Source organism: Panthera uncia (genome assembly GCF_023721935.1).
Source record: "Panthera uncia isolate 11264 chromosome B3 unlocalized genomic scaffold, Puncia_PCG_1.0 HiC_scaffold_1, whole genome shotgun sequence".
NCBI classification, from domain to species: domain Eukaryota; kingdom Metazoa; phylum Chordata; class Mammalia; order Carnivora; family Felidae; genus Panthera; species Panthera uncia.
In genome coordinates this window covers 13,436,591-13,459,690 of record NW_026057582.1, presented here as the reverse complement: position 1 = coordinate 13,459,690, position 23,100 = coordinate 13,436,591, and the positions used below count along the sequence as shown (strand labels likewise).

Here is a 23,100-nt window from a genome sequence, read left to right as displayed (position 1 = left end):
CTCTCTCATGCGCTCGCTCTCTCATGCGCTCGCTCTCTCATGCGCTCTCTCTCTGCCTCTCCCCCACTTGCACTCTGTCTCTCTCTCACAAAAACTTCAAAATATTAAAGCTGTTAACCTCATCTAAAATACCTTCATGGCAACATGTGACCAAATGTGTGGGTATTGTGACCTAGCCAAGTTGACACAGAAAATTTAATCCTCAGCATTTCCTTTTACTTTTTATACGTGGGTCCTGACTTCCCATCTCTGGAGCCACATAAAAGAAATCTTCTTGCAGAGGTGACTGATGTTTGTATTTAAAGTTCTCCATTGTACCTTAGTTTTCTTTCAGGTTCAAGCATTCTTTAGTTGTAACAATCCCAATCTTTCCCCAACCTGCTGGTACTCCTGTTTGCATCTAGTTTGCCAGTGTCCTCGAACCTGACCAGGTTATCTGGATGCAATTCAGTGGCTGTTGTTTTCTGTGAGTGCAACTTGAAACTTTTTATTTTGACGACTTATCTGACTGGTGTTAGCTGCTGCTGACAGTTGACCTGTAGTCCTCTCAAATTTTCCACCTGAATTGCATCCAAGGTCTATACTGGACAGATGAACAAATTAAGCCTGTTAAAAAACTAGCTGTGTGAGTCGTGATGGAAATGATCCAAACTTAATGAGGGGACACTAAGTGGTCTTGTAACAGGTATATCTGTTTGGTTCGCTGGGACCAAAGCAAAGCAGAAAAGGCCAAAAAGTTGGCCAGGTTCTTGATACAGTTCCTTAATTCTGTCCTAATGCTTTTCAGCCAGTACGTAAAAATATAATGTAAGTCTTGGACTTTGATCATAACTGGTTGCTTTTGATGCCATGCCTGAAAGAATATTACGTGTGGCACTTCATGCAAGAAGCAGGCAAACTGGGGAGAGAGAAGCAAGAATTTTTCATAGTAGGATTTCCTTCTTGTGGAAATAGTGGTTCTGAAGTGGCTGGTGTGATGTTGACCTTTGCTATTCAGGAGGCTCATCAGTCCATTTGTGAACAGCCGTGATAAGACTCTCCCATAAGCCCCTTTGTCTCCCTGCCATGGTAAAATTGCCTCAAGGTTTCTGCTCTTGGAGTGCACTGACCAGAGTGAACTACATAGAACCTATTTTTTTCCCCATTTTCTTTCCAGTGTCTTTTCTCCTGTCCCTGTCCGTATAAAATGTAAGAGTTCCAATTCCTTTTAATGTTTCAACTACAAAATGTTACCTGTGCATATGTGGTTATTTTTAAACATTAAAAGTGAGAAATCTGATCAATCTGGAACCTGTCTCAGATTTTTCCAGTGATATAACCCACAGTACTTTCTACAGTTGGAATTTTAAAACCGGCATTCCTTTACCCAACATGTTTGTGGCTCACCTTCTACATAGATAAGCCTCTGCAACGAAGTTGCGTAAAATCCCATTGTTGTGCTTATGCTTCCAAAACAAGAGGTTAAACTGCAGTAGGATAGTTCTCATCAGATTAATAGTGGACAGAAAATAACAAAGGAATCCTAAAAACCAGTGATGAAATCAGTGGACATAGAAAGTGTTTTTCAAATACGAGGTACCTAATCACGAAAGTTCAGGTGTGGGGCATGTCTGGTGGCGTATACCAGGCCGGCCACTAGAGGGCATGACGACCCACTGTGTTCTTTACCTCTTGCAAAGAGCTGTTCAGAAGGTCCCACCCACCCAGCTCTAGTCTGAAGTGTAGGATTGTGGCCCCATCGTAACTTGTTAAAATACCGTTATACCTTGTCTATAAGATGAATTCTTGGCTATTTTGTTTTTTTGGCAACATAGTGTCATTTGATGAAATGGAGGCATACCAGGCACAGAATCAACAGATACTCACATTTTGCATATGTGGGGCCTGGGCCAGAGGTTGAGGCCTTATGGTGGTCAAGGTCATATCGCCTGGGTTCTGTCCCAGTTCTCCACCTACCGTCATGGAGTCCATCACTTAACCTCTTCAAGCCTAACTTGTTCATCTTTAGGATGGATTGCTAATAGTCTTCTTTACTAGGTTGTTGAGCCAAGGATTTGGTGCATTTGCCCCATTAACTATTACCTGTTGAAATTATCATCCATGTGCTTGTACTGAAATTTTGCCAGAGAGGCAACAACTTACAGCAAAACTAAACTCAAAAGCCAAGTCTCCCAACCATTGCTCTTTCTGAGCTAATCATCAGTTTACAGAGAAGCAGTCCTCATTCTAATTTTGTAATTTTAAAGACCTATTGTTTTCCCTGTCATCTTTGGCAGACCACACAAATGGGTTCTGGTCTGTGAGCATCCCTAAACACGGAGTTTAAAAGTGTACGGAGCGGGGCCACCTGTCTGAGCAACCCCAAGACAGGCTGTGTCCTACTCACTTGTGTGTTCCAGTTGCCCATTTCTGCCTCCAGCAAACAGGTCCACACATCTGCCCTGTTGGGGTGGAGGGCTTGATTTTAATAGTATTTTCTTCCATTTGTAGAGTGCTTCCCCCATTCAGGCCCTCTCTTCCAGGCACTTCATGTTATTGTCATTTACTCCTAAAATTCTGAATCCCCTAACAGTATCCTTATTTTAAAGAGAAGAAAGACTTAAAAGATGAGGCTTAGAGATTTAAGTCTTGCAAAGTTGTGAAGATGCAATCTGTGTCCCACCTGCATTCCTCACTGTTGGGGCCTTTCTGTTTAACTCTTTCATGGCCTACATCTCGGGGCATATTCTGCTTAACTAAGGTCTTGCTATACTGGGTGTTAAAATGTTTTAAATTTAAATTTAATACCCCTATTTGTGAAGGTACCATTTTGTAATAGGAAAATTGTTACCTCTTTTCAGCACTTGCTATGTTACCAATAGAAGACAACTTGTAACATGATAATGTGTGCTGCTACCATATTAGTTCTTTTAAATATACTCTGGAAACTCTGATAACTTTAATTTCTGTCTAAACCAGATATCTAATTGTAAAACTTTGCATAGGTTCTCGTTTTGTTTTGCCTTTTGTTTTGTTTTTTGTTTTCAACTAAAGAAATCAGGCTTCTTGTTTCTGATTATTGTAATTAAAAATGTGGTATGTGTCAGGGCAGGTGGGTGGCTCAGTGAAAGTGTCTGATTTGGGCTCAGGTCATGATCTCATTGGTCATGAGTTCAAGCCCTGCATTGGGTTCTGTGTTGACAGTATGGAACCTGCTTGGGATTCCCTGCCTCCCTCCCTCCCCCTCTCTCCCCGCCTCCCACCCCCTCCCCCTCTCTCCCCCCATCTCTTGTGCATTCATGCTCTGTCTCAAAATACTTTATTAAAATGCAGTATGTATAAAATCATTCTGGCTAACTTTAATGAGCCTCACTGGATAGGATTATTCAAAGTTGTATTGTCAATCCAGGGCCTTTCCACTAGAGGGCAGTAAAAACAAAGTTGTCCTGAATCTTTTCTAACTTAATTTCCAATAGATAGGGATATTGAGTTTATTAAAAGTGACTCAACTTCTTTTTTTCATCCTAGGCAAAGTTGGATATTGCATTTGGAACACACCACACGTAAGCAAATTTTTTTTGAAATGGGGAGAGTATGATTTTAGTAGAGCAAAGGATGCTTTTCTAAAAGTGCCCTTAAAGGAACTTAGGGCTGACAGTTTTGCCAGGGGGAAAAAGCTATCAATAAGGAAGTAGAGACAGTGGAACTGTTCACTGTCTCAAGACAAAGTCCTTGGATTCTGGCTCTCAACATGAAAGTCTGAATCCATGATGCGGTCTCTGCTTTCTTTCTGTTTAGGGCATTTCTTACAGCCAACTGGGGGGTGGGGAATAGATTATGGTTGTGTGGTCCGTGGTTATGGATGACTGTACGTGTCAGTCATGTTCCTGTGGATTCCACAACTTAAAGGTCTGGTGATTGCTTAAGATGCTGAGTTGCATTCAGTAGAATATTGTTAGGTCAGCTGTGATGAAAAGAAAAATTATTCTACAAAGTTGACGGGAGAAGCCGATGCCGTCTCTGCTCAAGCGCTATCAGAAACTTGTTTTGGAATAATTTTGAGACTTTATAAACTAGACAAGAAAAGCTTCTGTTACTTCCTACCTGACATGTGTCTAATGATCAGTTTGACTCCTGTTTTGCTGAGACTTTTTACATATTCTATAAATAAGAAAAAGATCTGGTTGTCCCTGTTTGTATAAATCACATTTTGCTAGAAAGCGTTTTCAAAAGAACAGGACAGAGCCGCCTCTTCTAGACCAGCGGTGGAAATGGGTTGGTGTTGCAGATGTATTCCTTCAGGTATCAGTCTCTAGGGTGGCAAGCAATCTCCTAAGAGGAATTAGCCCTCAGTCTTGGTATGACCATTGTTTTCTTGATGTTATGGTGACTTGAAATAAGGACGTCTGTTCACCATTCTTTGGCAAAGTACAGTTTGAAGCATACAGTCTATCTTAAAATAGAACCATAGCAGGAAGAATGGAGCCATTTTTTAAGAGGATACATATCGGCCCTCCATTATCTGCTCTTAGATGCCCTTGGATAAATGTTATTTATCAACTATCCCTAATCAGTAGCCTCTAACGGGACAGGGTTTGAGGATTATTGTGAACTTAAGCATTTAGCTCAGGTATAAATTACTCATATAGCATCCTGTGAGCTCAGTGCTAATTTCAGCAAAAAATGGACAATAGCCTTGAATAGACTGAATAGGCATCTTAGGCTCCCCGCTCTGCATCACGAGAGACCTGAGTGGTGGATGGTAGTTGTCACCCTGTCATGGGTAGGCAATTCTACCAGTAATGGATTGCACCAAATGGATCCTAGTCCATTGCCCTTAGCTGGAACCCTAGCATTAAATACAGATTCTAAAATACTGTTACTCACTCGGGCCTTGGACGTGATTTACTAGGTCTTTAGTGCCAGCTTTCTGCCCTGGCCACATGTTCTCTGCCAGCAGTTGGCATTTCATGGGCATCATCACACTGCACCTGCACGCTGAGGAGGAGGGGAGCCTACGAATTCCATCTTCCTTTCTTTTCTTTTCTTTCCTTTCCTTTTTTGTAAGTTTGAGAGATTGAGCAGGGGAGAGGCAGAGGAGAATCCCAGGCAGGCTCCAAGCTGGCAGCTTAACTGACGAAGCCACCCAGGTGTCCCAAACCCATTTTAAGTTTTTTTTTTTTTTTTTTTTTTTTTTTTTTTTTTTTTTTTTTTTTTTAAATTTTTTTTTCAACGTTTTTTATTTATTTTTGGGACAGAGAGAGACAGAGCATGAACGGGGGAGGGGCAGAGAGAGAGGGAGACACAGAATCGGAAACAGGCTCCAGGCTCCGAGCCATCAGTCCAGAGCCTGACGCGGGGCTCGAACTCACGGACCGCGAGATCGTGACCTGGCTGAAGTCGGACGCTTAACCGACTGCGCCACCCAGGCGCCCCAACCCATTTTAAGTTTTAATTCTCACTTGTTCACTGCTAAAATTGACCTCATTTTTTTCTTTGGTCTTTTCCTTCCCCATCCCTCCCCCCCCCACCCCACCCCCAACCCGCTACACACATACACACTTAGCAGGTTACACTCCACAGAGTTGCTCACTTGGAGTGGTAAATGCCTAGAGAAGTAATGACAACAGAGCCCTTCCCAGACACATGGTCTGTGTAGTTTATATTAAGATGCCAGTATCTCTAGGAGATTAAAATTGTCTTTTTTTTAACTCAGGTCTTAGTGACTTTCAGTGACTCATTTAAAAAATTCTAAAGAGGGGTGCCAGGGTTGCCCAGTCAGCGAAGCATGTGACGCTTGATCTTGGCTAAGGCTGTGATCTCACCGTTCATGAGTTAAGCCCTGCATCGGGCTCTGCCCTCCTGGCGCAGAGTCTCCTACGGATTCTGTGTCTCCTCCTTTCTGCCCCTTATCTGCTTGTGTGCTCACTTTGTCTTTCGAAATGAATAAACTTTAAGAAAAAGTTTTTCAGGCATTCATTAAATACCTGTTATATTGAAATATGGTTCTCGTGTCTTGGGACTTAATAGTTCTCGCAGCTCGTAGTGTTTTGGTGAGAGAGGGGAAAACCTAGGATTTAGAAACAGGAAACCTTCCGGCTTGTGTGGTGCTGGGGTATAAAGTGCCTCCCCAACTTGACAGTGTGTAGTTACCACAGTAAACAGGAAATAGTCTTTGAGATGACATTCACTTCAGCAAGCATGCATTGACCATGTACTGTGCACAAGGCATCTGGAGAGGACCACAATGTAGCCCCTGTCGTAGTCCTGTTAGGTACAATAAACATTCTTGCTCCAGGTTTCTGCAGGATGCCACGCAGTCCCAGGGCCTGTCACCCAGTGCTTTAGAATTCGGAAGCTTTTCAATGTCCCCCAGAGCTGGGAGGAAAAATGCCTCTGGCCCTGAGAATCCATAGCAGGGAAGGAGGGCAGCCAAAGCAGCTGGCCAGTGAATGTCTCCACCTAACTGGGAGCCAATGGCAGACTGTGGGGTGGGCAGGGCACCTCTCTCTGCTGGCAGCTGTAGCCAGGCCTCCGGGCACACATGACTTCCTGCTTCATCTTGCCTAGACCACACTGTCCCAGCCAGCCGTCCGTTCACACACCGGTTGTGTGAAGGGTCTGTGGCCCGTTCTTCCCTGTTGAAGCCGTGCCCAGTGAGATGATCCAGGCACAGGGGATCCAGACAGGCCCTTTGGACTCATTGGGGAACCTTGATCATTCCCATTACCTTCTAGCCATAGACCGTGTGGTTGCAAGCGGAGACTGCGAGAGCCTCCAGGACGGGTGTGAGGGCTGTGCTGTGGAGCCTCTGGAAGGCCTGGCACACGGGCTCTGCGTAGCTCTGTCGTCTCGCCCCTTTACAGGAACGGTTTCAGATTGGGGAATTGTCCCTTTTGCTTCCCCCACAACTTCCCAGATAGTATGTAGGTCAGCATTTCTCCAAGGGTGCTCTCGTTTCTTCTACCTTATCCATTTTCGTGATTTTATTAGTTTATGCCATTTTGTCTGAGGAGGATCTGGGTCCCCTCAGATTAGTTCAGGATTCTGTTGGGTGGGATTCACTGACAGCAGTACATGGTTTTCCTGATAATTGATGCCTTGATTAATGGAAATATTTGTGAAACTTCCATCTTGAATTCATAACTGGTCGTCGTCTTAATTACAGTCAGCTGCTAACTTGGCAACTGTGTATGTAAATCTGCCCAGATTTCGGGGAGCACGTTTCATAAATGGAGGAAAGATTGGTTCAGCAGCTGTCAGTTCTCCAGCTTTGCATTAACTTACTGTTTGCTGGCTTGGGTTAAATTCTCATTTTGCCCAGAGCTGTGTATCTCCTCTTTTCTTTGCCATACCTTCTTATGCTGACCCTATCCTGTCCAAGTATTCGCGTTATTTGGAGAGAACCGGTGGTCCATTTTGCCCCCCATGCCTGAACTGACATCAGTAGGTATTGAGGAGCATTTTGGCCCCAATGCATAGAAGGTGGAGCTACTGCCTTGCGGAGTCTCTAGTTATATTGAGAGAACTTAGGTTCCTGAAATAATTAGGAAACCATTGGGAAGCCAGGAAGCCTCCTGAAGTAGTAGTAGATGACGTAATAAAGCAACGAAGGAGTCGTGGAAATACACTTGTGGGAGAGTTGGTTTCAAGAATGCATGTTAGTTACGTTTTCTTCTGGCAACAACACCACAGCAAGGAAGGGGTTGATCCTTCACTTTGTAAGTGAAAAACTGAGGTACACTGAATGACTTCCTAGGATCACACAGTCTCCAGCTGATGAATGGAGCTAAAGTCTCCCAGCTTCAAATAGAAAGCGGTTTGTTTCCTGTTCCTTCTCTTGCTGGAATTAAGAGAACTCTGATGACTGGAGGCCTGGGGAAGGAAGGCCCACGGCAAAGGGAGGACTCAAACCTGGGTCTGACTTGAGTAAATGAAGTACAGGAAAGCCTTATTTCAGGCTAGACACATTGGTGAAGAAGTGTGGCGTCTGTGGAGTGTGAGAAAATGTCAGTCCTAGGACAGTGAAGCATTTAAAGTCCGTCCCACATTAGAAAAGACCATGTACATTTCAGTCTATTACACGTGTCCATACTCCCGTGCTGAAACAAGAGTTACTTAATTATCTACGGTGTATTTTAGAATTTCTAACTTGATTACCATTTCTTAAAAAACGCTAGCCATGATGTAGTGGGAGATGGTGACCATACTTTGAAAACCACCGGACAAGAAGATTCCCATTGTCCCAGATAGTAGCATATAATGCTGAATAGATAAAGGGCCAGACTGGAGGGGAAGGGCTCAAAGTCTCAGGATTGGCCATGTGGGTGGGACATAGCAAAGGTTCACTTGTCAATACTCTGAGCATTTTGGAAGGTGGTTTTCTACCCACCACTTAAGTAGACTTGGATTTTAATGTGTAGAAGGAATGAAGATTATAAGTATTAGAAGCTTGAGGAACAGAAGAGTTTAAAAATTCCTTTAGCCGTGATATCTGCACTGAAAAATAGTACGTGTTTTGAAAGTAGCGTTAATGCCTTTGTTCTCTTCTGTTTTTAAAGGAAAATGATGTTACTGCTGTACGAAGAAGGCCTCCGGGTTGTCATACATACCTCTAACCTCATCCGTGCTGACTGGCATCAGAAGACTCAGGGGTTTGTGGGCTTCTGTTTACTTCACGGCAGTGGCTGTGGGTGGCATTCACTTTATTCTGCTATTGTGTTTAACAAAAAAACAAAAAAACACCCACACATGTGGCATAAAAAAGAGACCTACACAGAAATAGTATTTTACTACCTCCCCTCAGCTCCACTCTCTTGAGGTAACAGGTGTTAACAGTTTAGTACATACACATCCATGACGAATATATATATGTAAATGTACTTTTAAATGGGATTACACACTCAACAGCCAAGCACAGGGAGCAAGCCTGTGCAAAGGATCTGAGGCAGGAAAGACGGTATAAAATGGAAGGTCTGAACCCATTATTTTTCTGGTGAGACCCATCAGTAACTTCCTTGGTCTCCATGAACCCTTTTCCCCACTTGTACTCTGGCTTGTCATTTCCCAAATGGTATTGAAGGGAAACTTCATGGTTAATCATATGCTGAAAACTTCTCCTCATCCCCAGTTTATTTTTCTGTAAAAGAAAGCTAAATTGGTATCTTTTTAGAGCCTTTAATAGGTTCATATAGTTGTGAATCTCCAAGAGGAAAAACTGACTTTTTTGTTGTTCTTTGGTTTTTGTGTTTTTGTTACCAACTCTGTCCTTGGTATACTCAGGCTAGATCTGGTCTTTTGAGTTCTTTTTAAAAGAGGGGCTTGGTTTTTTTTCTGTTTTAGTAACTTGCCCAAATCAAGTTCTAACTATTCTCCCTCTTGGTAAACTCTTGATTGTGGCTGGCTTTGATTTCCATTTGTTTACGTCATTTTGTACATCTCTGCTTTCTCTGGGGTTAGAAGAAAGTCCAGGATTCATCTGGCCTCTTCCAGGGTCTGCGTGTCCTTCACTCTCCTCCTCTGCCTTCTCGTCCTCCCTGTCACCGTCCAGGCTGGGCTAGAGCTCTTAGCTCTGGCAGAGCCCAAGTCACACCATAGGTTGAACTGAAATACAGGACCTTCCAGCCTCCATCCTATGGGTTTGCTTCAACCCCAGTGCCATGTAGAACAATGGTACCCTCTCTCCTTTTACTGCCTTCAAGTTGGAAAGACAGGCTTTTCCCTGAGCCCGACATCCCTAGTTCTCTCTCTTCACTCTTTCCCCGCCACGGCAAGTGGCTTAGAGCCCCATCACCAATGCCTGATAGTTCTCCTGTAAACGTGTTCTAGTTTCTGAGTGTCCCATTTAATTGCATCTTGAGAAGCATATTTTAATTCCAACTGGTTCAGGGTGGAGGGCATCCCCATGGTCTGTAAAAGCCTCAGCCACTGGGTTTGAGGTCAACTATGCCTTTGCCACTCCTAGAGCTTCTGAGCTGCTGGGTTGGGTTTTTGAACCCATGAGTCCTATGGAGTTTGTGAAGTTGGCCTGTGTGGCTCAAATAATCGTACCTGTGGCCTCCAGCTTATTTTGGAGAGAGAAGCTTGAGCCATGTTCTTTAGGTCTCTCCAGGATGGCTGCTCTGGGGAAATGGATTAAGGGTAAGGATTTGGGTATTCGGATTTTTTTCCTTTAAAATTTTTTGGGGGCACCTGGGTGGCTCAGTAGGTTGAGCGTCTGACTCTGCTCAGGTTGTGATCTCACAGTTTGTGGGTTCGAGCCCCACATTGGGCTCTGTGCTAACAGCTCAGAGCCTGGAGCCTGCTTCAGATCCTGTGTCTCCAAAATATTGGATATATAGAGGAGTCCCTCTCTAAAAATAAACATTAAAGACAATAAAATTTTCTCTAAAGTTTTATTTTCATTTAACTTTTTAAATTGAGCAGGTAATAGTTTCTATTGTTTAAAACTTAAAGTACCAAGGGTATGAAATCTTTCAACTTCCCTCTGCCCACCACCTCTGAGTAGGGTAATGTTACCTCATGTTTAGTCTAAATTCTGGTCTCTCAAACTTGCATTTTTGTGTTGTGGGTTGTAATTTTTGTAAGACATTTAAAAGCAGTCCTTTTGTGTAACCTTCATGATGGTTCTAGTAACACTCTGCTGATCCTTTTCTGCTGTACAGGTGTTCCAACCACCCTTTCAGCTGCTGCTTGGTCTGCCTGTTAATTTCTCACATTTAAAATTATTTGGCCCATAATGATTTCACATCTTACTTGGTAAAGTGCTAAAAACACTTCGCATCTCAGTATCCTGGGTTAGTAAGTTGTCATCTGTCAAGTTCCTCATCCACCCAGACACCAGAGAGTGAACCTCTAATCTGGCAGGAGCCCACCAAGTTGTGGGCCCTGAATTGCTATTTGTGACGGAGAGACTTCTTCATCCAGCCCAGTGGGCTCATTTTACACAGAGAGGCAGGTGCTCCCGGAAGGCCTTGGCCTGACCCCAAATGACCCAGATCTGGCCCCAGAACCTGGGCTACAGTCCTTGTCACACGTGTTACCCCTTGTACAAGGGGTCTTCTTGAGGTGGGAAGGGAAGGTATGACCTGCTACCCTGCCAGAAACATGTGCAGAGTTCAGAAGACATGCAGCCAGGGTCCTTGCGGTTCTGGATGCTTCCTGCCCTGGGGGCCTTCGTCTCGCTGCCGGTCTCCTTTGAGGGCGGCCGGTGAAAGGAATCGGGTAGTTTCTCTTTGGGCTTAATGGGATAATAAATGGGATTAAATATGGCTCAGTGGGATAGCTGCTGGAGGGGAAAAGCAGGGACAGCAAATAGATCCTCAGTACTTGTGTAAGCCTGACGTTGGTCATAACCTCCGGTGTGAAGCACACGTGTCCTGTGAGGCAGGACGGCTGACGAGGTTTTGCAGTTGAAACTGAGCGCAAGAGGTTTGAAGCCCTACTTGTCTGTGATCTGTCCTGGAGCACTTCACAGAAGGGTGGGGTTTAGATACGCTTTTCCCACTTGTGGGTGTAATATAAAAGTTTGGGAGAAGGGCTTTGTTTTCCTTTTGAAGAGAATTGATGAAAGATGTGTTTAATATTTTGCTCACTAGATAATTTCAAAGTCTGAGGTCAGTGTAAACGTAGCATCATTAAATGTGGTGTCACTCCTTCCAGACACCAGGAGAGTACAGGATATGAAAATATCTCCAACTGCTGTGGCATACACATCATGAAAAGGAGTTTCCTTACTAAAATGGGATTTGTATACACGTTTTTCTTCGTGTAGATGACTTTTCCGTTTGGCTGAAGAGCTGCGTTGGTGTAGCTTGCTGGGTCACCACAGGTGGTGTGGATTTACTACAGCAACTAGAAGAGCTATCACCTGTGTTGTCACCAGGCCTTAGCAGTGCGGAGGTGGGGCTGGGGGCAAAGATAAGGTGTGGTGCGAGAGGAAGCATAGAGCATTCGGTTGTGAGATGTGGGCAGAGGCCAAATATTCTGGGTTCCTAAGTTCATGGTGAGGTGTTAAATTGAGAAGCATTCTGAATACGATGGAAGCCACTGGAGTGGGTGTGAGGGGATCTGTGCTTCCTGTTTCCTCAGGATCCGTCTACTTACCGTGTGGACACAGCCAATGAGATTTGCCTCTTCCTTAGGGTGAATGTGCAGTCAGCACGCGATACCATTGTGTTCAGTTGCATTCCTGTTGTTTTTTTCTGTTTCAGAATATGGTTGAGCCCCTTATACCCACGAGTTGTCCACGGAACCCACGGATCTGGAGACTCGACAACACATTTTAAAGCCGATCTTATCAGCTACTTAATGGCTTATAATGCTCCTTCTCTCAAGGAGTGGATAGATGTTATCCACGAGCATGATCTCTCTGAAACCAAGTACGTATCGTTTAGCAATTTGGGGTTCTTAAAGTAGGTGAATACCTTGAGAGCCACATGGTGTCTGTACTGCAAGGGCCTTGGAAAGAGGTAGAATGGTATTTGGCTGTCCTTTATAATATGAGAGCAGATTGTCTCCGTGTCTGTGTCTCCTAGATCTGAGGCACTGAAGTGGATGCCAGTAAATCGTGCTCACCATCAGCCTCCCTCTGGAGTATCTGAAAGTCACTTATTTCTTTGCCTGGTACCTTAAACCTTGTGAATGTTCCACCATGATGTGACGTTCTTGAAAATTCATTTGAGTATCAGTTACTATTCTGAGGAGGCATCTGAAGAAAATAGGTGGTCTCTCAGAACATTTCGTGATTACATTAGTTTTATGTGAATTTTGTGATTTGGGGGTCTACAAATCCCATCACTGTGCTCTATTAACTTGCATTTTATATCCTTTTAGTGTTTATCTTATTGGATCAACCCCAGGACGCTTTCAAGGAAGTGAAAAAGATAATTGGGGACATTTTAGGCTTAGGAAGGTAACAGAATTTTTACTATTTTAACTTGTTCTTTTAACTTACATTTTTCCTTTATAATTACATTTTGATGGCAGCTTCATAATAGCACAATTCTGAGTGAACTTGATCAGTTGATTGTAGTTCTCGGTGATTACTTGCACCTTAATGTCTTGCCGCCTCTTTTAGAAGTGTAGACTGCTCTAAATGGCAAAAGCATAAGGACTTTGTTAGTTTTTATTTCATAAAGAGACCTCTCGTTTATTCAGCTACTGTAGTTTTGGATTGTTGTCAGCATGTAAAGGATTTTTAACATGACAAATTCAACCAAGAACAGAAAAATACTATTGAGTAAAGGCTACAGCTGTGCTAGCATGTATTTTGTTTACTAACCAGTCCCCGTAAGAGTTAACGACAAAAGTGGCATTTGCTGCTGCTATGAAAATGAACAAAGAAGAGTCTTCACCAAATTAAAGCCACAAGCAAGTTAAACATTAAGGTTTTCTTCATCTCTGTTTAGGAGATGTAGTACTGACATTAATGAACCTGAAGTGGCTTTCTTAAAAGCTTCACCTTTTTCCGTGAACTGTTTGTCATGTGAGAATTAGCCTTGGTTAATGACACTTTAATTTGCTTTTTTGAAATGAGACCACAGCTGCAAGCAGGTGAGGTCTTGAAGCCGAGAGAAGCCTAGAGAAGGCATTAGAGCCTACTAAGTCCATAGCTTTGAGGTAGATCCCCGTACCTGGGCTCAAATCCTCACCTACGAACAAGTCCTGTGACCTGACTCTCGTCTATAAAATGGGTATAATAACAATACCTCACACAGAATTTCGCAAGGGTTAGACGAAATAGAGAACGCAAGGCCCGCGTTGAACGTTCACTGTGCTGGTTAGTGGTTACCAGTTTGTGGACTGATGGTTGCAACAGGCTAGATTCTTGTACACATTGTCGAGGATCACGGTCTTCCTGGAAGATAAAGAGCATCTTAAGAGTTTTCAGACCATTTCTCACACACAAGCTCATGTTGCATCACAGCTGCCTTCCAGGGAAGACGGGAATGATCAGACTTCGGTTCCACTGACCTGTAAATGGACGTACAGGGACACGTCCAGGGCTATGTAGCCAATGAGGGGCTGAGCACCAGAACAGAAAGTGGGTCCTGGAGCTTACCGTTCGGGCCTGTTGCTCACACCATGTTGCCTTAGGGTGGAAATTGAGACCTAGGCTTTTGGGCAAGTGTGTTTATAAATATTAATGTCTAAGCTGTGTTAAAATACTACATATTAAACTAAGCAATCAGAATACGGGCTTCATTTTTCTTCAGCCTCTAGGTAATAACTCTGTATGTGTTTAAGTAGTTAAAATTTCCAAATGTTTTTGAACTGTTTCTGTAGCTTTGCAGATCACACACCTGCAGTGCTTAAGGTGGTCTGTATATATGTAAACATATTTTTTTTTTTACAGCATCACCATGTGGAGCCCAAGTGTTAAATTAAATCTCTTTCAATTGATAGGAGTCAAAATACCCAATAGCTTTTATTTTTTAAGTATTAAACAGTTATTTCAAAGCAAGATCCCATTTCATATGGCAGGCTAGTGATTTATCTGACATTTCTACATTTTTCTTTAAAAAAAAAATGGTTTTACTTTAATAAAATCATGGAGTTTTGGAAGAATGCTTCTATCCACCTACTCCATTAAAATATTTTTAGTACTGAAAGAGTATTTTCCAAAGAAGAAAAAGTGTGAGGATGAAATTGATCTCTAATATTTTCAGCATTTTTCTATTGATTGCGTTCCAAGGACAGAAAGCTGTGTTCTGAGTTGTTAAACCTTTTCTGTTGACAGCTTCTGAAAGAGCATGCCTCATCCATACCTAAAGGAGAGTCTTGGCCAATAGTAGGTCAGTTTTCAAGCATTGGCTCTATGGGAGCTGACGAATCAAAATGGTTGTGTTCGGAGTTTAAAGAAAGCTTGGTGACCCAGGGGAAGGAGAGCAGGACCCCAGGGAAAAGTGCTGCTCCCCTCCATCTGGTGAGTGCTTTTCCTGCTCCAGGTAGGGGTGGGTGTGTGTGTGTGTGTGTGTGTGTGTGTGTGTGTGTGTGTGTGTTTGCTAGTCCAGGAGAAGAACAAGAATCCGTGCTCCTCATGCAGGTTTTCTTCCATGAGTCTGGGGTGGAAATGGCAGCACGTTAGCACCAGCACTGGTGATCAGGTGGCCCCGGCGTCATCTGGTGCTGGGAGTGTGCTGCTTCAGCCACAGATGAACCTGTGATTTTTCATTCCTTCAGGTTTTCAAGCAAAAGAAAATATAGTTGCTAAAGCATTGCCAACAGAATGATGAGTATTAGAGACTTTTGAATACACAATTTTGCACCGAACGCTGCGTGAACTTGGTATTTTTGAGGGAAGAGTACTCAAACCGAAGTGTTTTTTTTCCGTCAAATATATATACTTCCTGTAGCTGACTAGAAGTTCAATTTTTTCATAAGATGAAACTTTTTAAAATTTAAAGTACTTTTTCAAATTTTGTAAAAGAAATATTTCTAATGGAGACTTTCATTTTCTTAGAAACATTCCTTTTAAGAAAGTTTCTTTGACGTACATTATGAGTTTGTTTTGTTTTTCCTTTGTTTTTAGATCTACCCTTCTGTGGAAAATGTGCGGACTAGCTTAGAAGGCTATCCCGGTAATTAATGGAAACCGTCTGAGTTGAAATTTTTGTGTTTATTTCATACATGCCCTGGTAAACTTTTTAACACAGGTAATAAAAATGCCATTCTTCTGGAGAAAAGCACTGATAAGAAATTTAGAGAATATTTTCCCCGAACTGGCTAAGGATCATAGAAATGCGTACTACTGAGCGCTGCCATGTTCCAACGATGGTACCATGCAGTTGGGCCATTTGGGTAGGTTAACAGTAACTCTCGGAGTACTTTCTGTTCTCGTTGCTACAATAAGGTGGTCACTTCTGCCAGCAGTGGGGGGCTTGTCCTGACAAATAAAACCACCTTTCCCTGCTGCATCCTGCCTTTCCAGAGAAATTCTAACATGCCTTTCTCTGATCTCTCTCTCCATATCTTCCCTGCTTGTGTCTGTGGCTCTGTGTGGTTCTTCCAGTTTTGAATCCCAGATACAGATATGTTTAAGGTCCAAAACTTCTGCTTAATCTTGGGATGCACCTTTGTTGTCACATAGTTGATATCTGTACTTTCTAAAGCACTTCATCTGTAAGTGTCTGGATGATTTTGTAGGCAACTTTCAACCTTGTTCGCGACTTCTCTTGCATAGTGCTGGATGGCGAGCTTTTATGTGGAATCCAAAGCCCTTCAGATAGCACATTCAGGAGGTGATAACCAAAAACCCAAGCAGTGTTTGCCTCTGGAAAAAGGAAACCGGATTGGCATTTGCTTGTGGCTGGAAGCAGAATGCTCAGAATTAGACTAATTTAGTCCATTTATTGCTTGTAATACTAGATACAACTCTGCCAGAAAAGGCTTGGTAAGGTTTGGAGTGTATCAGCTTTACGTAATGGCCAAACCAAAATTATTTTAACAGGACTCAAGCACATGGTGATGTGTCGGTTTGTCTTGTCCTTTGTCAGCTTCTAATACGTTGGATCCATTCAAAATGTACTTCTTAATGGGGGAAAACATGGTATTTTCAATAAAGCTATTTCATAACTGGTCCTGAATAGGTTTTTAGTTTTGTGCAGTAGAGGAATCGACATCCCTTATTTGATGAGTCAAGAGAAATTTAAAGCTTTCTTTGGAGATAGATTACTTATGGGGAAGTTCTAATATGTGTTTGCAGAGTCACTGGTGGATCTACAATGGTACTTTCTGCCTTTAAAACATGAACAAAAATAGTCTACTAATTGTGTTTCCACTTGGAACTGTATCTTTTTTTTTTTTAAGTTTATTTTGAGAGAGTGTATACAATCAGGGGAGGGGCAGAGAGAGAGAGAGAGAGAGGGAGGGAGGGAGGGAGAGGGACCATCCCAAACAGGCTCCATGCTGTCAGCATGGAGCCCAACATGCAGGGCTCAAACTCACAAACCGTGAGATCATGACCTGAGCTGAAACCAAGAGTTGGGAACTTAACCGATGGGCCACCCAGGTGCCGCTGGAACTGTATCTTTATTTCCTATGCAAGAATAGGGCTTTTAGAATTCCTTTTTAAAAACTTCACTGTTCACTGAACATGTTAATTTTATTGATGATTCCATTACATTTGTGAGAATGTTAATACAAACTCTGCTTAGAAAGGGCAGAGGGTAAAAGGTGAAGGAAGCAGGAGGACCGCGTCTTGTCCTAGTCTACCTCCCCAGCTGACCTGTTCTTGGGCCAAAACGGAGATGCTCCAGACCAGAGTGGGGGCAAGGATTTCTCACCTTCGTGAGGACTGCAGGATAGGCCAGGATTTTTTATATAGTTTTTGTAACACTTCAGATCTGTGCTGTTAGAGATGTTAAATTACCACCCCTGAGTGATTAAATAATACCTTTCTCTTTTCAGGTCATAAACATTTATATGTATCCCTAAGAAAGGAAACCCCACTGAGGGAGCATACCTAATACAAGTACAGACCTTTTTGGGGTTCCTGGGGGGCTCAGTCGGTTAAGCATCCGCCTTAGGCTCAGGTCATGATCTCGCGGTTTGTGGGTTCGAGTCCCGTGTCAGGCTCTGTGCTGACAGCTCAGAGTCTGGAGTCCGCTTTGGATTCTGTGTCTCCCTTTCTCCCTGCCCACTCCCCCCAACCCCCCAGCATACTCATGCTCTGTCAATAAATATTTAAAAAAAAAAAAAAAGTTAAAAAAAGGTTGTTTTTCTTTTTTTAATAAAATAAGACAAGTATAGACCTTTTTTTTCCAAGTACTGTTCCATGAGATGAAATAGGAAGTGGTTTGTTTTTTGTTTTGGGTTTTTTTTTTTGTTTTTTTTCCAGTATTTACTATAGATTCCTAATGAAGGATCCTCAAGTTGTTTTCTGTAATACTTACTTTGTTTTCTTTTAAAAGCTGGTGGCTCTCTTCCCTATAGCATCCAGACAGCTGAAAAGCAGAATTGGCTCCACTCCTATTTTCAGTAAGTAATTGGTTTAGAATGTTGCTATTGTTTCTTTCGGAATAAGAACGTTATTTATTGTCAGTCTCATGTTTTAAAAAAGAACCTTACATATTGTAGCTATGTTTTTTTTTTTTATCTACATATGTTAGTGATAGAAATAATTTAAACAAGATTTTGAACACTATTTGGAATAGGTTTTTAATACCAAAGAGTAAAATTTATCCCTGTGAAGTTTTTATTTAAAAACAGGAACAAAAAAAAAAAAAAAAAAAAAAAAAAAAAAAAAAAGATAATGTTGGGTAGTTTAGAATTTATGTAAGCAGCATTTTTTTTTTTCTAATGTTTATTTATTTTTGAGAGTGAGAGAGTGAGTGTGAGCAGGGGAGGGACAGATCGGTGTGGAGCTTGAACTCACAAATTACAGGATCATGACCTGAGCCAAAGTCGGACGCTTAACTGACTGAGCCACCCAGGTGCCCCGTAAGCAGCTTTTTAAAAAAAGTTATTTGAGTATAACTGTCAATGGTACATGAGTTACGGGTGTAGAACCTAGTGATTCGGCAGCATTGTTGCTCGTATTTCCAGAATGTAATTCTTCTGTTGGCACATGCACGTACTGTGACTGCAGCTTGCGTAGGGTGAAACCCACACTGCTTTCTCCAGGATGTAGGATATGGTTTGCTCGGTGGTTGAATGGCCAGCTGAAGGGAAGGTCTTTCGTCCCTCTCGTTCCAGGGTTGCACTTGCTCTGCGTGTTCTTGGCCCATCCAAGACACTTGTTCTGCGTGTTCTTGGCCCAGTTTCTTGCTTGCTTCAACGGGTGTTAATTACACCACACCACACAGTTGGAAACAAAGGCAGATTGCATCTAGGTAGCTCACAGTCTAACTTGGTGTCCCCTTGTGGGTCTCTTGGGAAGTTATTCCCTACAGAGGACATTCCCTTATGTTGAGCTCTTTTCACTATTCATTCAGGTGAATTTAATGATCCAGAAAACAGTCTACCTGATCCCAATTCTGGCCTCAGTCTCTTCTCATGAGGAACCATCCTCTTTAAATTTGTAAGCAGAGATGGTCACCTCATGACATAGGTCCTTTTTCCCCCACAGAACCTCAGTCCTGCAGTATTGCACACCTAGAAACCAAACTCAGTTACATGATCGTCATCCTTGGACTCCAGTGTTTCTGAATTATCCTCCGGCTTTTCAACATTGCTCTAATATTCATCTTGTTGGCTTTTTTCCCATTTTGTACTTTATTTCAAAAAGCTTGTACTGAGCCTGTACTTAGTAATACGCTGTGGGAGCATGATTCCTGCTTTGGAGGAGCTCACAGTCCACCTAACAGACAAGACATGCAGATGGGCAGTTGAAGTCACAACTGAAGTAAATACGTATGTGAATATATGAGTCTTAATGGCAGAAAAGAGATCGGAAGGCTATATACCAAGAGGTCACAGTGCTTTTTTCTGTTCTCTAAACAGTTTAATAAAACACCACAGGTTCTAGCACAGAACTGTGTAGTCACTTTTTAGATTACGGGATTTTGCTTTTCATGAAGTGTCCTAATAGGATTATGATGGGTTTATATTTTCTTATTAGTGATATATTTTTCCTGTCACTAGCAAATGGTCGGCTGAGACATCTGGCCGCAGCAATGCTATGCCACATATTAAAACTTATATGAGACTATCTCCAGACTTCAGTCAAATTGCCTGGTTCCTTGTCACAAGGTAAGTAGGCCTTGTATTCTTGATGGGAAGAATTTTTAAAATGTGTTTGTAACTCCTGCTGTGAATACCGAATAGGTTTCCGTTAAGTTTCCAAAAGGTGGTGTTGTAAATGGTTAGTTTTCAAAGTGTGTGTATGTCTTCTGAGCCTTATTAAGAGGCCTGTGACTTCCCCTTCACAAAGCCTGTAATCATTGCCTGATTTTAGGAGTCTTGAAGTTTTTAAGGTTTGCACAAAATTTGTGTTTACTCCTGTTTTTTAATACTTCAATAGTAGGAATTAGGCAAGTTAACAATTGAGGTAAATCCAGAACAAAAATGATGCGGTAAAACTAGTATTCCTTAGTTACTTTCTCTCAGAAAATTGACACTTGACCAATCCAGTCTCTTCCAATGCGGTTTTTTTTTTAATTTTTTAAAACGTCTTTATTAAGATATAATTTTCTTTAAGATTCACTTATTTAAATTCTGAGTTCGTATATTCCTAGAATTGTGCAATCATCACCATAATCTAATTTCACAATTTTCATTACCCTCTATAAGAAACTCGTTATTAAGCTTTTTTTATGTTCATTTTTATAGCAAGGTAGATTGTTGTGCTCTCAGAAAAAGAGAACTGGACTAGAACTTTAGTTCCTGACTCCTAGTCTGACCAAAGGCCATTAGGCATCTCTTAATGATTCAGTGACCCGATGATGTCAATGCGAATAATTAAGGTATGACTGAGTAAAATAATGTCTTTAACGAACAGACTTTGAAACAAAAGTTTAAGAATACTCAAGAAGAAACTTTGAAACAAAAGAGCCAGTTAGAAGCAAAACCAAGTTCCCTTCCTACTTTCTGGAAATTAGTGGCCTTCCTGGCTCAGGATCAGGAACAGTGACCTGAACTGTGTTTAGTGGTATACATTAGATGCAAGAGTGGGCTTCTGGACAGTTTGTGAGGCACCTTAGTGTAATAAAAATATGGCTCCTAAAAATTTAAGATGCTTTTCTATCATTTATTAGCTCTGTGAGTTTGGGAAATTTATTTAATCTGTGTCCATTTCCTATTATATAAAATGGGCAAAGTAATGGGTGCCTGTTGGGGCGGTTAAGTGAAATGAGATATGCTAGAGGCTCAGTGCATATGACCTAATAGGCCCCAGGACACGACAGCTGTGGTTATGCTTGTCCAAGCTTCACGATCGAGACTGAAGGATGGCCAAGGGGAATTAGTATGCATTTCTTTGCTGTGGGTCTTTAAAGAGAAACTTTTTTTTCTTTAATTTTTTTAACGTTTGTTTTTTTTTTTTGAGAGAGAGGCAGAGTGTGAGTGGGGGAGGGACAGAGAGGGAGACACAGAATCCAAAGCAGGCTGTAGGCTCTAGGCTGTCAGCACAGAGCCGAACTGTGGGGCTCGAACTCACAAACCCGGAGATCATGACCTGAGCCAAAGTCAGACACTTAACCAACTGAGCCACCTAGGTTCCCCTAAAGAGAAACTGTAGCTTCTGAAGAAGTAGGCTTCTTGATGGGGCGCCTGGATGACTCAGTTAAGCATCTGACTCTTGATCTCATCTCGGGTCATGATCTCACAGTCCCTGAGTTCGAGCCCCGCATTGGGCTCTGTGCTAACAGTGCGGAGTCTGCTTGAGATTCTGTCTCTCCTCTCTGCCCCTCCCTTCCTTGTGTGCACTCTCTCTCTCTCTCTCAAAATAAATAAACTGAAAAACTTTTTTTAAAAGAAGTAGTTTTCTTGGTTGTGCTCTTCCTGGGTAGAGAGGTCAGTGCCTGAGATGGATAGTGCCAGGGAGAACAGAGATCTGAAATGTATGTGTCCTCTGGGTAAGTGAGTATGAGATTTTTATTAATCCCTCCCACACTTGTATTTTACATAACACCCTTAAAGGTAAACTGTTCAAATATTCCTCAGTTAAGAGAAGTTATCAATATGCTACCTAGCCTTCTACAAAGCTAACCAATAAGGAAATAAATTTAGATATATTATGGACCCTTGAACATGATTCAGAGAAATTAGATATTGAGAGAGCTCACATTTTAATGTCAGCTCACCTGTTCGGTAATTATCTTTTAAGCTAAGTTATTAAGTTTCAAGTAGTAAAAAGTAAACCATGTTATTAAGTTGTAGCATGAAAAGCCTGGCTTTTCCTATCCTGATGCTGAGTGTGACTGTCACTTCCTGGTGATGAGTTGGGGAGACCAGATGAAATCTCTACCTGCTTCCAATTCTAACATGGCTACCACTGGAAATATTCCTGACTAGTGAGCCATCGTTCATCCCAAGGGCTACTTTATTATACAGCTCTTGTTATTTTGTTTTGTGCAGAATACCTTAAATGACGGAACAGTTTTCTCAGTGTGGTCTGACAATTCTCTGATTAGTGATCCCGTCCATTATAATACTTATTTGTACTAGTCAAGGTTCTTTCTGAAGTCATACCGCTTTGAATGTCAAATTGAATTTGAAGGCTATACTTTGAACTTTGGTTAAAATCTTACCTGATTTTCCTCCATGTAGGAAAAGATACATAAAGAAACACAAACATTATTTGGTAAAATTAGTCTTATCTAGCTGGCAGCATCATGTTATCCTGCTGGGAAACCTGTTGCCTGGAGAACCCTCCGAAAAGCACACAGTGACCAGAAGTGTTTTTGTTCCTTCCTCCATTGGTCAAACGTTGCCTCCAAGATGTAAATGGATAGGACTCCTTTGTGTAAGAGTCCTCAATGTGGGTCTTTGACGTTAGAGTTGGAAATCCTGGTGCTGGGGATCCATGGATAAAGAAGAGATGATGTTTGAAGTGCTGGCCTTCACGTGAAAATGGGAAGGTTGAGTCCAGAGAAAGCAGGGACAGTTCCCTCGTACATTTCTGTGTTAGTCACGGTTCTCCAAAGAAACAGAACTAGCAAGTGAGATAAACACACGGATTTACTTTTAAGGAATTGACCTGTGATTGATCGTGGGAGCTTGAAAATCCAAAACCCGGAGGGCAGGCCTGCGTCCTGGTGTAGCTGTTGGAGTCTCGAGTGTCTACTTCATTGGAAAATTGAATTTACCGTCTATTTGGGGATTTTGTTTTCCTCAGGGTGGAGTTAAAAGATGGTTGTGCTTCACTAAAGTTGGGTATTTATTGATCCTGTGTTAAGGGTATGAAGGGGGGTTGAGAGTAACACTGAGGAACCCTTTTCTGAAGGCAAAGTTTTTGTAGTTGAGTTTAATGATGGTGTTCATTCAGCTCCAGGAGTAGAACAGGACATGACCCATGCCATGCGGGGGCTGCAGAAAGAGAACACTGATTGTATGCTAGTTGTTTACCTGTGTAGTGATCTGGTGGAAGCACCCTTAGAAGTGTATTATTGTGGGGAGGGGGGATGCCTAGGTGGCTCAGTCGGTTAAGCGTCTGACTTTGGTTCAGGTCCTGATCTCACG

At 42.2% G+C, this 23,100-nt stretch overlaps 1 protein-coding gene and 1 long non-coding RNA gene across 4 annotated transcripts in view; one reads left to right on the top strand and one right to left on the bottom strand.

Moving 5' to 3' along the window:
* Nucleotides 1-23,100, top strand: part of TDP1 (tyrosyl-DNA phosphodiesterase 1) — an 89,266-nt gene that overhangs the window by 12,479 nt on the left and 53,687 nt on the right. For all 3 annotated transcript variants that reach the window (XM_049612333.1, XM_049612331.1, XM_049612332.1), the window contains 8 exons: nucleotides 3,508-3,542; nucleotides 8,541-8,633; nucleotides 12,192-12,359; nucleotides 12,814-12,892; nucleotides 14,720-14,905; nucleotides 15,512-15,560; nucleotides 17,892-17,958; nucleotides 19,564-19,671. In XM_049612333.1, coding sequence (XP_049468290.1) covers nucleotides 3,508-3,542; nucleotides 8,541-8,633; nucleotides 12,192-12,359; nucleotides 12,814-12,892; nucleotides 14,720-14,905; nucleotides 15,512-15,560; nucleotides 17,892-17,958; nucleotides 19,564-19,671 — 785 coding nt within the window. The remainder of the gene's footprint in view (nucleotides 1-3,507; nucleotides 3,543-8,540; nucleotides 8,634-12,191; nucleotides 12,360-12,813; nucleotides 12,893-14,719; nucleotides 14,906-15,511; nucleotides 15,561-17,891; nucleotides 17,959-19,563; nucleotides 19,672-23,100) is intronic.
* LOC125909267 (uncharacterized) lies at nucleotides 12,877-17,948 on the bottom strand. Its single transcript, XR_007453624.1, has 3 exons — nucleotides 17,874-17,948; nucleotides 13,689-13,837; nucleotides 12,877-13,071 (listed from the first exon to the last, which is right to left on the bottom strand). It is a non-coding gene; the product is annotated as an uncharacterized LOC125909267 (long non-coding RNA).